Source organism: Cyanistes caeruleus, unplaced genomic scaffold (genome assembly GCF_971803275.1).
Source record: "Cyanistes caeruleus unplaced genomic scaffold, bCyaCae1.hap1.1 HAP1_SCAFFOLD_146, whole genome shotgun sequence".
NCBI classification, from domain to species: domain Eukaryota; kingdom Metazoa; phylum Chordata; class Aves; order Passeriformes; family Paridae; genus Cyanistes; species Cyanistes caeruleus.
The window spans coordinates 315,314-335,000 of record NW_028255940.1 but is presented as its reverse complement, the minus strand read 5'-3'; the positions used below and the strand labels follow the sequence as shown (position 1 = coordinate 335,000).

Here is a 19,687-nt window from a genome sequence, read left to right as displayed (position 1 = left end):
AACTGTAAATGGTACTAAAAATACTTATTCATAATAGGAATTTGCCTTGCTTAAATTGGTTAGGATTTTAAAGTGCAGTTTTTCTAGAGAAAAACCACAACACAGGATTTGGCCAAGTTGCCATTCAGCTTTTGTAGCACTTTTCAGAAACATTAAGTCTAATTCTTAAACTAAAATCCAAAATCCAAATTGGTATATATGCAGTTATATGTGTTTTATATAACAAAAGGACTCACATTGAAATTACCTTATTAAAATTGTGGAAAAAACAAGCAAATGGGTAATATATACTTTAACTTAACTTTGTCTTGTACAGTAAAGTTCTCTTAACTAATTATTTTTTTTTTAAACCACAAATCTCTTTTGTAGATAACATTAACTGGAAGGTTTTCTTAGAAGCTGTAAATCATACCATATTTTAACCTTAGGTTCTAAAACTAATTATTGCAAGGTAACTTCTGTTAATATTCACCTTAAACACATTTTTTTTTTTGAAAAGGGGCCTTTTTAAACTTTCAAAGAAACACAATAATTTCTCCAGTAAAACTCTAAAAAACTGCAACTGCATAAATTCATTATTACTTAAAACACAAAATTAACTCTAAAAGGGTATATAAAAACATTTTTAAAAACCCATGAATCATGACTTTTTAACAAACTGGGTACTATCCCGGTGCTTTTTCTTAGGGGGGGGGGGTGGACTGCCCGCCCTGCTGCTGCTCTCTGCTGCTGTTATCTTTCTTCACATTCTCCACATGCTCTTGCAGAAAAAAAACAACAAAAAAACACCTCACAAAGTTAACTTTAACACATACAGTTGTTTCTCTCAATCTCTCTTGTTCACTGATAGAGGAAAAAAGGGGCACAATTTTTACAAAAGCAGGCGATGTTACACGAAAAGTCTCTCACGGTCAGGTGCTAACAATGGTGACCATTCCAGCTTATCAACTTCTAATTACAGTGATGAATTTCGAACTAGGTACCATATAATTTGTGAATTTTGGCTATTTTGTCACTTTTTGAAGCTGTCTGAGCCACCTGTTCCTGCTCAGCTGTTTCTGTAATTGTTCAGTGTGGCCTTGGAACTTTTTCTGCACTGCTTCTGCCCCAGGGGTGCCCCCGCTCTCTGCGCACACCTCAGTGCTCCCCCATGTCTCCCTGGTTCGGGTGGAAACCAATCTAAATTTGGATTCTTTTCCTCCAGGGTAGCAAAGTTGGAACTTAAATAAGATTGTAGTGTTAAGAGTGACTCCAAAAGTGAAGCAAATAGTTCAGGATATATCACATCCTGCCGTAACTGAACAGATTCTGTTCGTTGTTTCAGTGTTTGCTGTGGAATTTCTTTCTCATTATTTCCTTCTCTCTGACTCTCCCTCCCTCTTTCCATGGGCAGCACGGATAGGAGTGTTTGCCCAGCAGTGGGAGGTAAAGGAATGAGCATACCCACAAGCAAGAAGTCCAGGAAGCTCCCTGCGCAAATCAAAACCCTTAAGCTGTGGCTTTTCTAAAAAGCAGGTAAATAAATCATGTGCTGCTTGCCTTTCCATCTTACCGTCAGCGCTGTTGCAGCCCTACAAGGTTCGGCAGCACGTTACGGCCAGGACTCTCCTCTGAGGTCGCCTGGGGCGCGGCACCGTTGCTTTTCGCCGTCCTTGCTGCGGAGGACCCGTCCCCTGTCGCCGACTCCCGTGGCCTTCGCTTTTTAATGTCCCAAAGGTCCCAAAGGTCCCAAGGGTCCCATTTGTTCGGGCGCCATTTGATGAGTTCGGCGGGAGACAAGCAGCACTCAATATGAATGATCAGCAAGTCTCATTTATTGGCAACTCCAAACTCCCTATATAACATCAATAATTAGGCTCCTACATAGTGCAAAAGCAAGCTCATTATTGGGTATTTAATTTAAGGACAACTCCACCTAGTTCCACCTTCTTGTGGTCATTCATCTGTGCTGAATTCACATTCTTCTGATCACAGTGTCCTGTTCTCAGTTCACAGTTATCACTAAGGTCTTTCTGACTTTGCAACATCTCATACCAACTACACTCTACTATTGTTTAATTCTTTCTCAGCTAATTGCTGTATGGGAACACGACCTTTGTTAGCTAGCCACTCTTCCACACTGCTGAGCTTCGGGAGCCTCCCGGGAAGCACCAGCCCTCCCCAGCCCACCCTTGGTAGCACTTTTTCTTTTCTCTCTCCTGACGATTTTATCCCCAAAACTGCCGTGGGAACGTTGTATCCAAGCACATCCTCCAGCGCTGCACTTCCCTCCTGTGAATTCCCTGTGCAGGGAATGTGTCTGTGCTTTTCCCTGCTCTGTTCACTGACAAACAAACCTGAGCCCGTGGGACTGTCAGAGCTCCTCCATGCCATGAAATCAGGTTGTGTTTCTCATGGCATGTTCTGGAGGAGCTTTTCTTGGTGTGTCTTGTGCTGCTGGAAATGACACAAGAGCCAGGAGGGAACAGAAGCTGCTGCTGCCCGCTGGCTCAGGGCCAGGGAACCAAGTTGTGCTCCCGGGCAGTTGGGCCCTGCTGGAAGCAGAGCCGCGTTTCCCTTGAGCAGCTCAAGCTTGTGACAGCTCCAAACAGGAAACCTCAGCAGAAAACTCTTCCTCCAAACTCAGCTGCTTTCCCTCCTGCAGCTGTTTGGGAAAGAGCCTCAAAGCACAGACTCTGCTGGGAGCCATTGGTGCATTTCCTCCCTCCCGGCAGCAGCAGCTCCTGAGCCCTTCACGGGCTCCTGGCCCTTCCCAAACCCTTCAGCTCCCTTTCAACTCTCAGCACTCACTAACATATGCATTTCTTTCATATTTAAACTGCATTTAAACCTCTCTTTTTCTCTCCTCTCTATCTTTTTAATCTCCTCTTTATCTCCTTTAATCCCGTCAGCCCCAGTAGGATGGGGATGGAGTCTTGGGGTGGGTGTGGGATGAACTGAGGATCCAGCAGAGAAGGGCAAGGCAGAGGGGAGAGGACTCAGCCAACCCTTCTCCTGCTCTCTCCTCCCCCAGGCTCCAGCTAAAGCAAGTCAGGCTGGAAAGGATCCCACAAATGCTGTGTTCTCCTCCCTCTGAGCTTGGCTGGGGATCCTCAGCTTCAGCCTGGTGCAGTGGCTGAGATTCGCTAATTTGAGTTTTTTGGCTAATGCACTAAATAATGTGGTGGGTTTAGCACTGGCTGAAATCTCCAGGGCACTTACTCATTTCTCACTGTGAGATATGGATTAGGAGAAGGGCAAAATAGGCTTAAAACTTAGAAGGAATAAAGGAACTTTATTAACAGGACTACAAGAATGAGAAACTCTAATAAAACTTTCAGAACGCCTTTCCTCTCCTTTTTTTTTTTCCTGACACTGTAGAGATAGAACTTGGGATGTTAACACAGTATTAATTACACAATAGTTTTGTATTAGTTTTTGTAGGGAGAGAAGTTTTTTCCTGTTATGTCATGGAGGCTTTTTTACAAGGAATGGATTTTTTTGTGCTTTTTCATTTTTACAAATAGCAGCCGCCTGGGAAGAAATTTTTCTGTCGTGACATTTTCCTGATTTTTACAGCCCTCCTAGAGGTGTGTCAATGGATTATGAATTCATGGGGTTTTATTTTAAGGATGAGTTGTTTGAAGGCAAAGGTTCTCTTCATTTGTTTTTGTGATCATCGTTGGAAACAGAAGTTTTCTTCTCTCCCTGGGGGCAAAGGGCATTTTATTGTTTTTATTTGTTTTTCTGTTCAAACTTTTATGGGATAACAGTTACTTTAACATGTGTTTGGTTTCTTTAATGGATGCTTTTGTTTAGATTTACAGTTTTAATATATTTTTATACTTTTTTCATTAATTAAAGGAGTTATTTTGTATATCATTGTTTATTTCTATGGCTTTACTATAAGAATATTTTTGTTTCAATTACCATTTTTTCATTACTTTTCTATCTAATGTTTGACTTCTTTTTTTTACTGACTTTGATTTTTTTTGTTGTTTTTTTTGTGTGTTATTACTCTGTCCTTTTCTGTCCCTGGAGAGATGAACAAGGTTTGTAGGTCTCATCCGTGTATTGAAAGGGTTAATATCTTGCCCAGCCTCATAATCTTCCTAGTGTTCCAAATAAATAGGTACTGTGAGGGATGCATATCACAGGTGAGCACCCACTGCACAATCTGCTTTGGATTAAATCCCATCTCCGTCTTCATCAGCTCACAGTCACTGTGACACTATTCCTGCATGGAAGGAACAGGCTGAGATGCCCCTTTCTGCTTTTGGTCCTTTTATTGACAAATGAAATATTCTATTTGAAAACCTTAAAACCCTGGAGTTTCTTTGTATTTCCACCTGAAAATGCTGCCAGCCGAGGTTCCCAAGTTTCTGGTACGTGTTTGTGTGCACAGAGCAAAGGTGTCAGCCTGTGTGCGTGGCCCGGGTGTCTGTCAATGTCCATTGAAGCAGACGGCTGGAAGGGGGCTCTGCCCGCCCTGCGCTGCTCCGGGGCTGGGGCTGGGCTGGCAGAGGCTGCAGAGCGCTCTGAGAGGCACAGCCTCAGCCCCGGCCGGCATCTTGTGCACGGTGGCTCAGCCTCAGCCCCGGCCGCCATCTTGTGCACGGTGGCACAGCCTCAGCCCCGGCCGGCATCTTGTGCACGGTGGCACAGCCTCAGCCCCGGCCGCCGTCTTGTGCACGGTGGCACAGCCTCAGCCCCGGCCGCCGTCTTGTGCACGGTGGCACAGCCTCAGCCCCGGCCGCCGTCTTGTGCACGGTGGCACAGCCTCAGCCCCGGCCGCCATCTTGTGCATGGTGGCAGCTCTGAGGGCTGTGCGAGGGACGCTCTTCCCCAGCGCTGTTTCACGTCCTTTCCTTTCCCAGGATGGCATTTGGAAATGTTTCTTCGGCCCTATCAATACACAACTCACTGTCTTACTCACTTTATGCCTGGAAGGTTCTAAGAAGACAGTGAAAAGCATAGCGTGATTATGATGCACAAATAGTAGTCAAGAAAACAGTACTCCATAGCGTAGGGCCTGCAGAGCAGGGATTCGTTTATTCAACACCAGGAGTGAGGGGGAAGCTCCACCACAAACTCACTTGTCCATTCTTTGCACAGGACAAGCTTTTAAACTTTTTAAACTTAATGGGCACATTCTACTTTCCTAAGCTTCATATTTTCTAATTCCATGATTGCGGAAGCCCATGCAGCAGGGCTCTGCATGTAGTTGTCAGCCTCCTGGTGGTTGTTTTTGATGAAGGCTCAGGAGCTAACTGAATTCAAAAGGCCTTTTTGTTACACTTCAACACTTCCCTTTTCTGGGAATTCAACACAAACTTATGGTCAGTAAGTTCTGCAAGTTCTCTTGCTGTGTGAGGCCACATTGTGTCTTTCATTCAGCAATTCATGAAGAAAACACAAATTGCCTACTGAGACCCTTCTGCTCCCTCCCAAATCACTACTCAAGAACAAGCCTCAGGTACATGCCCATAGTCCCTCTCTGCCAGCAGCTCCGAGCTGCATTGCACAGTGCTTGCTGTGCCCCAGAGAGCACCAAGCAGGCTGGCCTGGTGCCCCTGAATATTTCTGCAAAGCCCTCTGCATTTCACACCTTTGCTGTGGCTCAGTGCAGAGCTCCAGGAATGCAGGCGCTTGGTCCCAGAGCTGTGTGAGGCACTGGCTCGTGCAGATGTGCCCTGACTTGCTGTCACTGCCTCACGCTGGCCTGGGTTCCCCTGGCAGAAATGCCGTGCCTGAAGGACACTGCCCTGTGCTGGAGCCTGCGGAGCAGCCCGGCTCCCTCCCCCTGTGCCCAGAGTGCTGCACACACTGCTGACCATTGCCAGCAGTTCCAGGGCAGGCAGCAGAAGAGCAGCAATGGTCAGGCAGGGCAGCAGCCCTGGGCTGCTCTTTGCCTTTCTCTCCTCCTGTGCAGACTCCAGACAGCCCATGGCACCAGTGTGTGCTGTGCCCAGCACGGCGCCGCTTCCCCTCAGGAGCAGCCAGCTGCCAGCTTGGCTCTGAGAGCGGAGGATTTGCCTGGTGCCAGCAAGAGGCAGCCAGGGCCAGGCTGCTGCCTCTTGCAGCTCCAAGGGCCTCCTTCCAGCCTGCCTGTGCCGAGGCTCAGGCTTCTCCGGGCTCTGCCAGGGCTCTGCTGGGGCTCCAGCCTGGCCAAGGCCGGGCCCGCTCTCACCTCACAGTCGCTGACAGCTCTGCACCACAGGAGACCTTGCACAGCACCCTCACTGCTCTTTCTGCTTTCTCTCTTCAGCCAGACTCTCCTCCAGCCAAAGAGATTTCTCTGAGGGATACAAATCCAAGTGGCAGGAACCCAAATACTCTCGAGTCACATCTGCACAGCCTGCATCTGCATGGGATGTTTGCGTTGCACCGCTCCTCCTTTGGTTTTTCCTGCAAATTCCATTGCTGTTTCTGCCTCAAATAGAAATGCCACAGCTGGGCAAAACTTGTCCAGTTGGCCATATTCCAAAGGCAGTGTGGTCTGGAGAGGATGAATGAAGAGGAGCCTTCCCCCCTTACAAACTGTACCAAAGAAGCCATCAATGTCACTTTCCACCTCTAAGAAAAAACTGACAATTCAGGAGGAAATGTTGAGCTTTCTCACAGGGTCAGAAGGAGAGAAATGTTCCAAAGGAGTTGAGATTTTAGAAATTTTATTTAAAATCCTACTCTACAATCCTACACTACAAACCTACACTACCATCCTGCACTACAATCCTACTCTATAATCCTACTCTACAACCCTACTCTACAACCCTACTCTACAATCCTACTCTATAATCCTACTCTAAACTGGGCATGGAGAAGGCAGTTCTAAATTAATTGTTGCATTCCTGCCTCCTCCTTCCACTTCTTTACTGCAACGATGAGAGGTGCCAGGCTGGACCCAGGCATGGCCGATGTTATAAATTGATGCTGCAGAAAGGAAAATAAAACAACAAGAAAGCATGATTTTCCAAGCTAAGAGCTTCAAAGGCAGGGGAATAGTTTTTAAATGGAAAGGGGATTGAGTCAGAGTAGGTCAGGAGCATGGGGCAAGAGTGGCACAGGTTGCCCCAAGAGCTGGTAGGTGGCCCATCCCTGGAAATATCTGAGGTGTGAGTATCCTGATCTCTTGAAAGATGTCCCTGCTCATTGCAGGACACAGACTAGATGACCTTTCCATGTCCCTGTGTGTTAGTTTGAGATGAATTGACATTTAGGGAAAGAAGTAAGAAACCCCGCACGGAAGTGATTTCTTTGAGAGAAGCTGCTGGGAGCTTCCCCTGTGTCTGAGACAGGCCAGTGGCTGGCTAGTTCTGAGAACTGACAACATTTTGCACCATTTAGAAATGAGATGCGCCTCTGTGATGATGCACATTTTGAAAACCACCAGCCCGGGCACTGGCCCTCTTTGCTTCCGGAGCCCGAAGGTAACGGAGCTCTGGTGAGGCCGGCCCTGCTCGCCCACGGCCTGTGCTCCTGGGGGAGGCCAGGCCAGAGCCCAGCGGCTCCCGGGCGGGGGATGGAGGCTGCGGGACCCCGGCCCCAGGCTGCTGACATCTTGCCCACACTAAACCCTCTCCCCGGCGTGCAGCGACGGCTCCAGGCCGAGCCTCCCCTCCCAGCGGCTCCCAGGCAGAGAGAGGGGCCCAGCACAGCCTGAAATCCAACACCATGACTGCCATGACCTGGGTGAGATTGAACCCTTTCACTGCACAGATGAGACCTTTCTTACTCTTGTGGGCCTGATAATAAAATTTGTTATTCCTTTAAAGTTTGAAGCCTGTTTTGCCCTTCTCCTAATCCATAGCTCCCAGCAAGAAATGAGTAAGTGCCCTGGTGATTTTAGCCAGCGCTAAAACCCAGCACTCCCTGCCAGCCCAGCCCAGTCTAGGATTGCTCCCCACTGTCAGCTGAACAGCACCAAGGTTGGAAGTGAGGAGGATGGGGGCTCATCTGATGCCTTGGATTTCAGTGGAGGAGGAGCCCATCCCTGGGACACTGTTTCACCTGCAGCCCTTTTGGCATTTTACCTGCAGCAGCTCCTTGGCAGACCAGCGCTGCGCCTCGCCTTTCTGCAGGCAGCAGCTCAGGAAGTCACGCAGCAAAGGCGAGAATTGCTCGGGCTGCCGCAGCTGTGGGGTCCCTTCTGTGGCTATGTGGAATTTAGCCTGGGGAAAAAGGAAACACAAGGCTCCACCTGCTTCTTTCCCATCTGGAACTGCTCTCCCAGAGCCCATTGTTCCAGCTCCACTCTGCAGTGGCAGTTTTTACCCTGGCAGAGAGGCAGAGATGACTTTCCTGTAGCATTTGGATGACGACTTTCCTGTATCATGAAAAAACCCAAGCCCCAAAGCCACAGCTTTGCCAACATCCAGCAGATCTTGCCTTGGCAGCTGATTTCATTGCCTGCTCTAGTTAGTGGCAACTACATCAGCAAATACGTGTTTCCTTCTCGGAGGATTCCCAGCAGCTTGGCAGCCTTTTTGGAAGAGGGATTTTGCTATTCTAACTAACTGTACAATTCCAAGGATTCTTACATGAAAAGAATCTCTGCAGTGCTTGTTGGTCCCTTAAGCATAGCTGCCATAAAACAAAACTCATCAGGCTTTTTGTCCTGTTCTTGAAAATGATGGTAATTGGAAGGAAAGAAAGGAAATGCAGCAGGTGTTCCTCAGGGAAGGAAACAAACCTTTGGAATCTCATTTTCAACACAGACACATAAACATGCCTCCACAATTGTAGTGGGTTGAAAATGCCTGTTTGGGCACACAGGAGCCACCTGCATCTCTGTCTCTCAGCACTCTGAAAATTTCATGTTCCCTTGGGTGGCAAAAGGAAAATATTCATGGTGAAATCAGAAGTGTCATCCCTGTGGTAAGCCTGTGCTGGTTGGATTCTCAAGTCAATGCATTAACGCTGTGCCCATCCCAGAAAGTGCCAGGAAACAAACAGGAGGTTTTGGCAGGCTCTCCCCGTCACCAGGCTCCAGCTTGGTGATATGGAGAAAGTGGCTTGGGTTAGGAAAGAAGGTGGTCACTGAGTGTCTCAGCAACACTGCACAAGAAGCAGAAGAGACTCTGGCTTTACAGCCTCATCTCCGGGTTTCAGGCAAGTTTCCCTGTGAGAAGAATGGGGCTGCACCTCTTCTCTCAAAAGCACTGTTTTAGAAACTTGGTTTGGTTTGAGTTTCTTTGCTTCATTTCTGGAAAGATAACACCAGCTCTGAGATGCTTGTTTCCTATTCTTGGGGCCATCTACACAGCCAAAAGAGCTGGAACGACTTCTAAGGCAAAGCAAAATGCTGCCTGAGAATGGAGATGGTTTGGGCGAGGTAAGGCTTGAGTTCCCCCAGTGCTGCAACCAAAGCTCCAGCAGATGCTGATGTGCTGCAGGGACATTTGTAGAAGGGGCCTTGGTGGAAGTACTTCCAGCAGATGGCCATGGGATTTTGTGCAGTGAGCAGAGAACACGGGACAGGTGAGAAAGACAGCGGGATCAGAGAGTATTTGCTCCTTACCGATCGAGCAGTGAAACTGTCATAAGGAGTTTTTTGTTCGGCCATTTCAATTGCCACAATTCCAAAAGACCACACGTCCACTTTGGGGCCATATGGTTGACGCTTCACCACTTCAGGTGCCATCCACCAAGGAGTCCCGGTCACCGAGCACCGCTGATTTTGCTCAGGGGTGAGCTGAGCAGAAAGGCCAAAATCAGCTGAGGAGAAAGCAAAATACTCTTTTAATTTTAATACTCTCAATTAGGAAACCAAGCCAGAGAATTCCCCAGTGGAAGTTTGAGAATGTGCAGTTGAATTTCCTGGACAACACTCCCTGCTCTCTTTCCTTAGGGCTTTAGCCAAGGAAATATGAATTGGCTACTTCAAACATCCCCCCATTTTTTACACTTCCTCCAGCAGTGCCTTTTGTTCCCCTGAAGGTTTAGATTGCAGCTCCCTCCCTCTGGAAGGAACACACACAGACACACACAGAGCAATAGCACTCTGGGCTGCTTGTGGTTCCTTGTCATAGCTGTGTGCACCCTGCAACTGTGCCTTCAGCCCACAGCAGGAGGGACCCCTGCACTGCCAGCAGCAGCATTTTTGGGGAGCTGGCAGTCACTGAAAGCAGCCCCACACCCCCCATTCCTGGAAGGCTGAAGCTGAGCAAGAATACACTGACCCAGCTTGACAGAGCCGTCGGTTCTGAGAAGGATGTTGTTGCTCTTGACATCTCGATGGATCACGTGGTTGGAGTGAAGAAAATCCAGTCCTTGCAGGCACTGAGAGAGAAAACAGAACCAGGGGGGCAAAAAGTAGTGCTGTGAGTTCATCCCACAAGAAAGGAAACAGCTGTGGAAGGTTCCCTTTGCAGGGGAATGGGGAGGAATGGCAGAACACAGCGCCATTGAGAGCAAAAGCCTGCTGCTCCAACAGGAGCAGAGCAGCACCTTTCTCAGGAAAGGCATGTCAGCTTTTGAAAGAGCACCAGCAACTGCTGTTGTAGACTGTCCCCTGCAAAGCAGCCAGGGTGACTGCAGCTGCAGTGCATGTGCTCAGAAGCAAACAGCATTTGGGCTGCACTACTACCCTTTTCAGCTGAGAACTAAAACAAATATGTCTCTCTTTTTTCTCTTTCCTGTTGGTTTCAAATCCGGCCAGTACACCTTTGCTTTAGAGACAAGGAATGTAGTGCAGACAGGCAAAAGTTTAGCTAGGCAAGGTGGAGAAGTGCAAATGCCAATGCGAGAGACAGAGCTAGAATACAAGAGCAGGGGATAAGAGTACAGGAAATGAGTCCAGGGAGTGTAGGGGCACTGGCAGACAGTTCCCTTGAGATGCTCTTGCTTGCCCATAGCCGAGCAGCAACACAGAAACCAAGCTTGGCCCATGAAATCCCTCCCGTTCTGAGCCCCTGTTTCCCAGACAATGCAGCTCAAGGCCTTGGAAGCACAGATGGGATCCCTGACCTCCCGACTGACAGCTGCAATCTCTCCTTCAGACATTTGAATCTCGTCGATGAGATCTCTCAGAGTGCCTCCGTCCATGTACTCCATCACCAGCCAGAGTTCCTCATGCACAAGGTAGCTGAAAAAAGGAAACAAGGCCATGCAGGTGAACATGCACGGCTAGGTTGGTTTTTTGCTTGAGTCTTGTTTCTGGGTCCCTTGGAGACAAGGGCAGAAGAAAAGGAATAGACATTGCCTCTAGGCTGTGCAGTGTTTGCAGTCTGTGCTGTCTCAAGGAGAAAGGCAGTTTAGGAAGAGCCCAGATAAAAAACCTGTCATGCATGGCATTTCTGGAAATAAGCACCTAGTCTTCCTGGCATGCACAGCAATGGAAAAGAGGGGCAACAATGCAAGGGCAATCCTCTCTTGGATGGTTCATCAGCATTTAAGAAACTTGAAAAACTCAAGCCCAAAGAACTGTGGAGGCAATGAACTTAGAAGGTATTGAATTCTTAAGACAGGGCTGATGCAGGTTTTTGAACAATGTCCAGTCTGCATTTGCCAGGGTGGATTCATGCAGACAAAATGCAGTCTCTTCCCATCCATTGGAGATAAGTAGAGAAATAATCATTAACAGCTCTATTTCCTGCCACTGACCAAAGTGGGTTTTTAAGCTCTCATGCTTGTAGTATGTAAACATTCAAGGGATAGGACCGTGACCACTCACCTGGCTAAGTAATTCACGATCCTGGGACTCCTATTACTCTCCATGATCCTGATTTCATTCATGGTTAGTATCTTCCTACTCACTCCTTGCACATTTATTTTCTTGATGGCCACCTCAAATGACATTGAAAAGGAGTAATTTGAGAAAATTGGTAGCATGAGACAACAACACACATGGAGCAAGTGATTTTGGAATGGCACAGCCAAGCTGTGCCAAAGTGCCTTGTGATTAGACCTCATCACTGGAGTAATTAGGAAGTGACATTCCAACAGCCCATTTCTCTGCTCCCTTGGGGGTCAGTTACAGGACATGTGGCCACTGGCAATTTGCCTTGTCCACAAAGCCTGTTCCAAGTGCAATTTGCAGGCTGGCTCCAGTCTGTGCTTCTTGTGCCTTTTCAGCACAGCTCTCCTCAAAGCTCCAGCCACAGCTGTCAGCAGTGGGGAAAGGCCTGGAGAGCAGCAGAGGCTGCAGGGGCTGTTGACATTTACCTCTCCTCCTGTTGCAATGTCAAGTGCTCTGGAAACCTCTCCAAAACCCCTAGAAACAAAACAGCAGCAAAGAAAGGAGAAGCCATTTAGATCTTGCAGTGGAAGCCAGTCCAGACTGGAGAGCTCTGCTGTAAATGCCTAAAAGCTGCAGGTTGCAGGAGGGGTCTGCCAGAAGGCAGATGATGCATTTTCCCCTCAAGTGCCTGGGCACTGGGCCTGTTCCTGAAGCCTTGGGATTTACTGCCTCAGCTCCAAAAGGCAGCTTATTCCTTCATCTCGGCTATCAGCTTCTAAACTGTGCAATTCTAACCCTGAGCACAGAGTATTTCCTTTAGCAATCTCTTGGAGAGAAATGTTCCTGAGAACTGTTATCTGACAGCTCTCATTGGGGGTAGGTTGTGCTTTCAGGCAAGCAAGATTCTTCTCCTTTCATTAGTGTGGCCAGATGATTTGGAGACATCCAAAAATGCGAAGGAAATGAATCCTGAGCTGTCCCACACTTGAGAGACAAGCAGATTTACCAGGTTCTGTTCCTTGCTGCAGGCAAGACCTTGGCAGCATGGAGATGTCTTTGACAATGCCTTCTGAGCACACTTGACAAATTCTGGCCAGTACTGAGAGATGGGGCAGACTAAGCCCGCTGTCTAAACATGTGGACAACTTGTCTGACTTCCCACTTGATGGATATTCCCCCAGTGAAACACCTGGCCCATGGCTGTGTAGAAGTGACTGTGGTTGGACTCACCCGCTGCCAAGACTTTCCAGTTCAATGTATTTTGTGATGGGATTTTCCGTGTTCACCATTCTCCCTGAGGGAAACAAAATGCAAGATGCTGACTTTCAGGCAGAGATCCCAACTTGCAGGAGATGCCAAAGGCAGCCCCGCTGTCTGGGGCTCTGAACCCTCTGTGGTCAGCTGGGCAGCAAGCACAGCAGCAACAAGACAGGCAGTTGTGCAGTACAAATGGCCAGCAGAGAGACTGATTTTGTCCAGTCCTTGGAAGGAAATGAAGCGCAGAGAGCACAGCAGGGCACAGCACAAGGCTGGCAAAGGCCAAGCATGAGCACTGACAAGCAATGGCAAGAAGACACAGCCAGCCTGAGCCCCTGACAAGCTGTGGCCCCCGTTCAGGACACACCAGCATTGCCTTGGAGATCAGACACAGCCAGGTGCAGGTCAAGGCCCTTTTGTGTCCCAGCAGGTGAAGGTAGACACCAAATCAGCTGGGATCTTTTCTCAGCCTCACCAGGTCTTTTCTGAGAGCACAGCACTGGCAGCTGTCATGGGCAAGAAGCAGATTAAATGGGTTGTGCTGCAGAATCACAAAGGGCTTGATGTGTTTTCCCAGAGACTGATCTGAGCAGGGCTTGGGCCAATAGGTAGGATTCTAAGAGTCATGGGAATGGCTGGGAATCAGGTATGAAAAAGTGCCATGGATCTGAGGAATACACAGCACAGGGGCTGCAGGCTCGCTCCTGAGAAATGCCTGCAGTGCTGTTTTATCTGATCACACCACGTGAATGTGTCTCTTGGACACATCTTTAGAAAAATAAAACTAGGATATTAATTACAGGTTGTTATACAAGTATCTGTTTCTTCATTGTGGGCCCAATGAAAACATCTCTTGCTCTCTGTTTCTGCTGTCACCTGATGTTCTTTCAAAGGAGTCCTCACTGACAAAAATACAGCATTCTCATAAAAACCTTGTAGATGTAGTAGAGGCAATAAAAACAGTCCTAAAAATGACACCAGTAAGACACACGGGGCAGAACAGGTCTTTCAGGATGGAAAAAAAAAAAACTCTACCAAAAAACCACCAAACCCAAAACAAAAATCTATAAAAAACACCACACAGAAAACACAACCACAACAAAAAGACAAAATCCCAAATCAGTTTCTGTGAAGTCTTTTGGTTCTGACGACTGGTGGGAAGTCTGGAGAATCAGGAGATTTTAGGAATCAAATATTCTGTTCAGTTTGGCCACTAGCACACAGAACTTGCATAGATCATTTGCTGGGCCACAGCCTTCTGCTGATCCAAGAACAATTCCTGCTTCTGCCTTTAGTGGCAAGGGAATGCCAGGCAAAGCCGAGCCAGTCCAAGCTGCCCTCAGAGGCAGCAGGAACAGCCAGAGCGCTCTCTCGCTGCCTCAGAGCACAGCAGTTCCTGTGGGGAGTCCTAAATGTCTCTGGGACACCAAAGTGAGGAGGATCATTTGCTACAGCTCTGCTGGCACGTGCACACAATACACTGTCCCTCAGACAAGAAATACACCAGACGTACTCAGTTGCTCCACGAAGTCTCCCTGGCTCTCCTGGAGCTGAGCAGCAGATGTGTCACTGCTGGAAATGGACAAACTGCCCCGGCTCCACTGCTCAGCTTGGGCAACAAAGGCTCCTTTAGATGCTGCTGCTGCTGCTGCTGCTACAGCAGAGTGAATGGAAGAGCCTGTGTAGATCTGCGAGAAGAAAGGAGTTTGTGTCAGGAAGCTGGCTGGCAGAGATTACCCCGAGTTCCCTTTTCAAATGCAAGCCCTTAGGAAGTTGCTGTTAGCCACATGCAAAGCTCATCAGCTGGATTTTTTGGATGCCCACTTCTGGAACCAAATGGTCAAAACCCAAGGTTGGTTTTAATCAAGTTGATGGCCAGTTTCATATTCCATTTTCCTGGATTTTCTGAAGGATGACTGCAACAACGACCATTGCACTTCCTCCCACGGATCCCTTTCCCCCTCCAAGGGCTGCAGACACATTTGCAGCTCCTTGTTCTAATGTTGGAGCTCCTCCCCCTCAGTCCTCTTTTCCTGCACCATCTTCAGAAGGTGCTCAGCCTGCAGCACTTGTGCTTGGGACAGTACCTGTGCCTGCCGCCGACCTTGGGGCTCTTCATCAGCCGGCATTTGCTGGAAGCCTTCGCAGGCTGCCAGGTGAGATATCAACACGTCCACCTCAAGTCAAAGAGAACAAAGCAGTCAGAGACCACAGCTTGTCCCTGTGTGCCAAGGCTCATTGACTGTGAGCAAAGGGAAAGAGCAGGACAGCAGCAGATTCACCAAGGGATACAGACAGCTTGCAGCTTGTATTCCAAATCTGTCTGGGGGACTGTGTTCACTTGCAAAAAGCCCTGAAGAAACAAGGAGAGCAGGAGCAGGCCAGCAGGAATCCCTTGAGATGAGTGCTGGCAAAAGGGGCAAATGACTGGTGCCACTGTCCAGGGCAGCAGCTGAGATTGAGCACAGCAGGAAATGTCCTTCCAAGCAGCTGGGATAGACACTACAGCAGGATGGCACTGAGAGGCATCAGCCCAGCCCCCTGCTGCTCTGCAGAGGAAAGGCAAGAAGGGCAGAAAGCACCAGACTGCAGTGACTGCTGTGCCTATCGCTCTTTCACTCACTCGATTTTCTAGAGCCTCTTGCTGCTGAACGAGGAGATGGAATTTCTCTTCGATTGTTCTTCTTTCTTCCTCCAGCCTCTCCTCCCTTGCCCTGATCCTAGCCTCAGTTTCCTGCAGCTCTGCCAGAAGCTCCTCCTCAGAGGCCTGTGAAGAACCAGAGAGAGGAATGTCCATGAGTGGAGTGTCTGCCACACTTTCACTCACCTGGTTTTCTTGATTTCCTCTCTGCCAGGGGAGATTCATCTCCTCTTCGATGCTTTTGTCTTCCTCAGGCCTCCTCTTCACTGCCATGATGGCCCTCGGAGCTTCGGGCAGCTCTGCCTGGGGCTCTGCCTCGATGTTCTGTACACACAAATGGAGAGCAAGTGCCTGGGAGCTGCCCTTTTCAGGCCTGCACTGCCACTCCTGCCCTTCCGACATCTACACTCTTGTTAGAAATCCTGCTCATTCAGGGGACAAGGATGTGTGCAATTGGATCCTCTGCTGCAGGTCAGAGAGCCTCTATGGCCACCTCAGGATATGGAAGAGGACCAAGGTGTTTCTCCTCCCTCTTTTGTCAGCTGAGAATTCTGAGTGGCACTGACAGAGATCCTCAAAAGGCCCCACCAACAAATTAATTGACACACCCCTAGGGATGCCAATGAAGGAAGCCATGGGTCATGTAATGCATGTATGACCAAAGTCAGCAAAAACCACCTAAACCATGGAATTGTCCCACCTCACTAGGACAGGCAGAAATTTAGAGGTTAAACAGGGAGTGTCAGGACAGAAGAGGCAGGAGGAGGAAAACAGCTCTGAGGAGAAAAAACAACCATCTCTAAAGGGGTTCTTAGCAACACAAGACAGCACTCAAGGACTTGCAGCTTTGCCCCCACACTAGGCTCCAATGCAGTTTCCAAAGCTGCAGACTTCACCACAAAACGTATCAAGAGAAACTTGCCACTTGTGGATTTTGCCTCAGAAGAAGGGTTCAGAACTACACAGTTTGTTTCTTTGGCCACACAGGACAAGAATGGCCGGCCACAGCTTCATGGACAACACAATCATCTCCTTGCAGCTTATCAAAAGCCAAAAGACAGGTGGCCTAAAAGACTCTGCAGAAGTGAAGAATTACTCCAGAAAACTGCAGAACACTTCTCCAGGTCATGCAGAGGTTTCCAAAAAGGGACAGCAAACAAAGCAAGCCCTGTGAGCCCCAGAAATGCCGTATGAGCCCTTGGCCATGGCTTGGCAGAAGCCAAGAGACAGAGCTTCCCTGAGCCAAGCAGCCAGCTGCTCACCCGCAGGCAGCAGCGCTTTGGGGCCTCAGCACGACAGCTCAAAGCCCAATTTCCAGCTGCCACGGGATGGGGGAATGGCTGGGTGCTGGCAGGACTCCAGCACTCAGCATCCTCAGCCAGCAACAGCAAGTGCTGGCTGCTCAGAAACTTGCAGCTCTGCCTTGCACTAAAGACAGCAGCACCCAGCACTGGCACTTACTGTCTGGGCATGGTCAGGCTGGGCTGTGACCACAGCTGGAGGCTCGTGCTCCTTTTGCTCATTTTGCTCCTCTTTGGCCTCTTCTCCAGGAGCAGAGGGAGCCACAGCAGAGTCTGCTCTTGCTTCTGGGCTCTGTGGACAGATGGTGGAGTTAGGGACAGGCAGCTCCCTATCATTTAGAACCTTATTTCTCTTCAGCTCGATTTCTACAACCAGCTCTACCAAGCACAAATCATCAGCTTTGACAGCAATGGGATTCTAAGTCACTCCAACTAAATTAAAATGGGTTAATTCAGCCAGGCTGCAAATAGTTCTGAATTAGAGAGTTCACCCTGGCTACTATCAGCAAGCAACGTTCTCTCTGCAAATCTGAGCTTTGAGTTCTTTTAAAGCTCTGCAATGGAAAATTAGGAAATAGCCAACAATGCCTTTGCTATTGCTGTTGTAAACATGGAAATGGATCTTCTTTCAGCCCACTCAGCTGGCCCTCTGCACTCTACTGCCACAGGCCAAGCTCACAGTTCCCTGCACAGTTCTGAAACACCAGGAGCATCAAATGTTCCTTTCTGACTCACCTCAGGATCGGCACCTCTGAACACACGGCTCAGATGACCTGCAGTGGGCAAGGAAAAAGAACCAAATTCTTTGAGAAAACTGGAGAGAACCGTGGCCTATTTAGAGCAGCATCTGAGAAGATCTCCCAGTCTGCATTTTCAAAGGTGTCCTGCTTGACTGGTGTGGTTTAAAGCAGCAACTAAAAAATCACTAGGAAACTTACTTATTTCTTGCTGTGAGATATGGATTAGAACAAGAGCAAAACAGGCTTAAAACTTAAATGGAATAAAGAAAGTTTATTGACAAAAACTACAAGAATAAGAAACCAGAATAAAACTTCCAGAACAACCCTTTTCTCCCCCACTACCCAACCATTCTCTTGTTCACATGACAACATAGAGACAAAAATACTTTGGAACTTTGGTCTTTACAACAGTCCCAATTCCTGCTAGAGTCTTTTCATCAGTCTTTGTAGAGAAACAGAAGTCTTCTTCTGCTATCTATGGAGTTTCTCACAAGAAAACGATTTTTCTTCATAGCTTTCTATTTCTCTGATGCCAGCTGCCCAGAAATCTGCCATCAGTTGTCTCCTCCCATTTCCCATCACTCTGAGGTGTGTTATGGGTCATGAGTCTAGGGATGTCATTTTTATGAATGAGTTATTCAAAGGCAAAAGTTCTCTTTATCTGTTTTTCTGAGCCCTCCTGGAAACAGAAGTTTTCTTTTTTGCTTCTTAAAAGACACAAATCTTCAACTCTTACTTCTCCCCCTCTGTTCCAGCATCTCACAGTGTCACAACTACTTCATCATTTGCTCAAAATCCACACTGTGAAACACTCCATTCCTCCCAATATACTCTGTCATGAATTAAAGGAGGTTTTTTCAGAACACTACTGTCCATCTCCATAGCTTTAACAGAAAAATATTTCAGCTTATTAAAGCATCTCCTTATTTCTCTTCCCCCTCTCAATTTAATTTGTTCCTTCACTCTCTTTGATGGGTTGATGGTTGATCACTCCCTCTCTCTCTCTCTGGGAAAAAAAAGGATTAATCTGCAAGTCTCATGCAGGTAGTAAAAGAGTTAAAATCTTGCTCAAGCTGCAGATGTTGATGGTGTCAGGTTTCAGTTCAATGGCAGAAACTGCAAACCAAGTCAGGCTGGCTCCGTTTCTCCCCCCACCCCGCCCTCTGCAGCCTTGTCCGGCCTGGAGGGGGGAGGAGGCCGAGACAGAGCCCTGTGACCTCGTCAGAAGCCAGAAACCAAAGAGAGCAAGAAATTCCCGGCCTCACATCTTAAGGTGGTGTTCACAGGTTGATCTCACTTCTCAATAGTTAAAACCGCTGCCAATTCTCACCCATGGCCAGGAATTAGTCAGGAGAAAAAACTCCCATCAGCCTCCAGCAGTTTCAACTTCCCCAGCTCTCAGAGCTATCTTAAAAGTAAAGTCACCCCAAGAGATTGAGCCAGCAAAGTGAGGAAATGCCAGACTCTGCTGCCACAGGCTCTCCCGTGGAGGGAACAGAAGCCCTGCAAATGCTGCCCGCAGCCCCCTGGCTACAGACACCCCGTGTTTTGCTGAAGGTGTTGACAGGAGCTTTACCAAACCAGGGGCATCCTCATGGTCTTTCTGTTTCAATAGCAGCCCGGTCACTAAGAAAGAGCAGGGAGACCTACAAAAGCCAGCTCAGGTTCCAGCCAGGGAAAACCTCTACTTACGTGCCAGGTTGGTGAGGTAATAGCCGGCGTAGGCGATGCCATAAATGGTGCAAACGGCAGCAGCGAGCTGCTCCATCACTGTAGCACTGCTGTGCCGGTTTGCACACTCTGCTCCACCACAAAAACAAACAAGGCTCCTGTCAGTGTGCAGCTGCCCACTGACAAACGCCTCAAGCAGGAGGATGCTCCTGCACTGAGCAAGCCCAAGAGCTGCTCTGAGCCTGAGGCCTTCCGTGCACCAAGGCAACCTTGGGATGTCACCACGACAAGGTGGCATCCATGCCCTGACATCACAAAGCCAATGCTCTGCGCTGCTCTGGGAATTGATGCAGAGCAACCCAACCTTCCCTACAGCAAACACAAAATTGCCTGGGAGCTTCTCCTCTGTCACAAAGGG

General features: G+C 48.3%; 1 protein-coding gene across 1 annotated transcript; it reads right to left on the bottom strand.

Moving 5' to 3' along the window:
- Positions 1 to 6,633: 6,633 nt before the first annotated feature.
- On the bottom strand, positions 6,634 to 19,687 carry LOC147645896 (serine/threonine-protein kinase PAK 3-like). The gene is made up of 14 exons (XM_086874147.1): positions 19,291 to 19,687; positions 17,594 to 17,631; positions 17,019 to 17,150; positions 15,540 to 15,881; positions 15,004 to 15,093; positions 14,430 to 14,604; positions 12,890 to 12,953; positions 12,145 to 12,193; positions 11,654 to 11,766; positions 10,948 to 11,065; positions 10,161 to 10,260; positions 9,500 to 9,696; positions 8,013 to 8,150; positions 6,634 to 6,912 (listed from the first exon to the last, which is right to left on the bottom strand). The coding sequence occupies exons 1-14, from the start codon at positions 19,565 to 19,567 to the stop codon at positions 6,811 to 6,813; spliced, it is 1,935 nt and encodes a 644-aa protein (XP_086730273.1). The 5' UTR covers positions 19,568 to 19,687; the 3' UTR covers positions 6,634 to 6,810.

Bases quoted from the DNA above. Each gene is read 5' to 3' on its own strand.
- LOC147645896 (XM_086874147.1), bottom strand. From the start codon at position 19,567: ATGCCACCTTGTCGTGGTGACATCCCAAGGTTGCCTTGGTGCACGGAA. The intron at 17,632-19,290 runs GTAAGTAGAGGT...TGCCCACTGCAG, and splicing joins TTACCTCACCAACCTGGCAC to GTCATCTGAGCCGTGTGTTC. The intron at 17,151-17,593 runs GTGAGTCAGAAA...ATCTGTCCACAG, and splicing joins TCAGAGGTGCCGATCCTGAG to AGCCCAGAAGCAAGAGCAGA.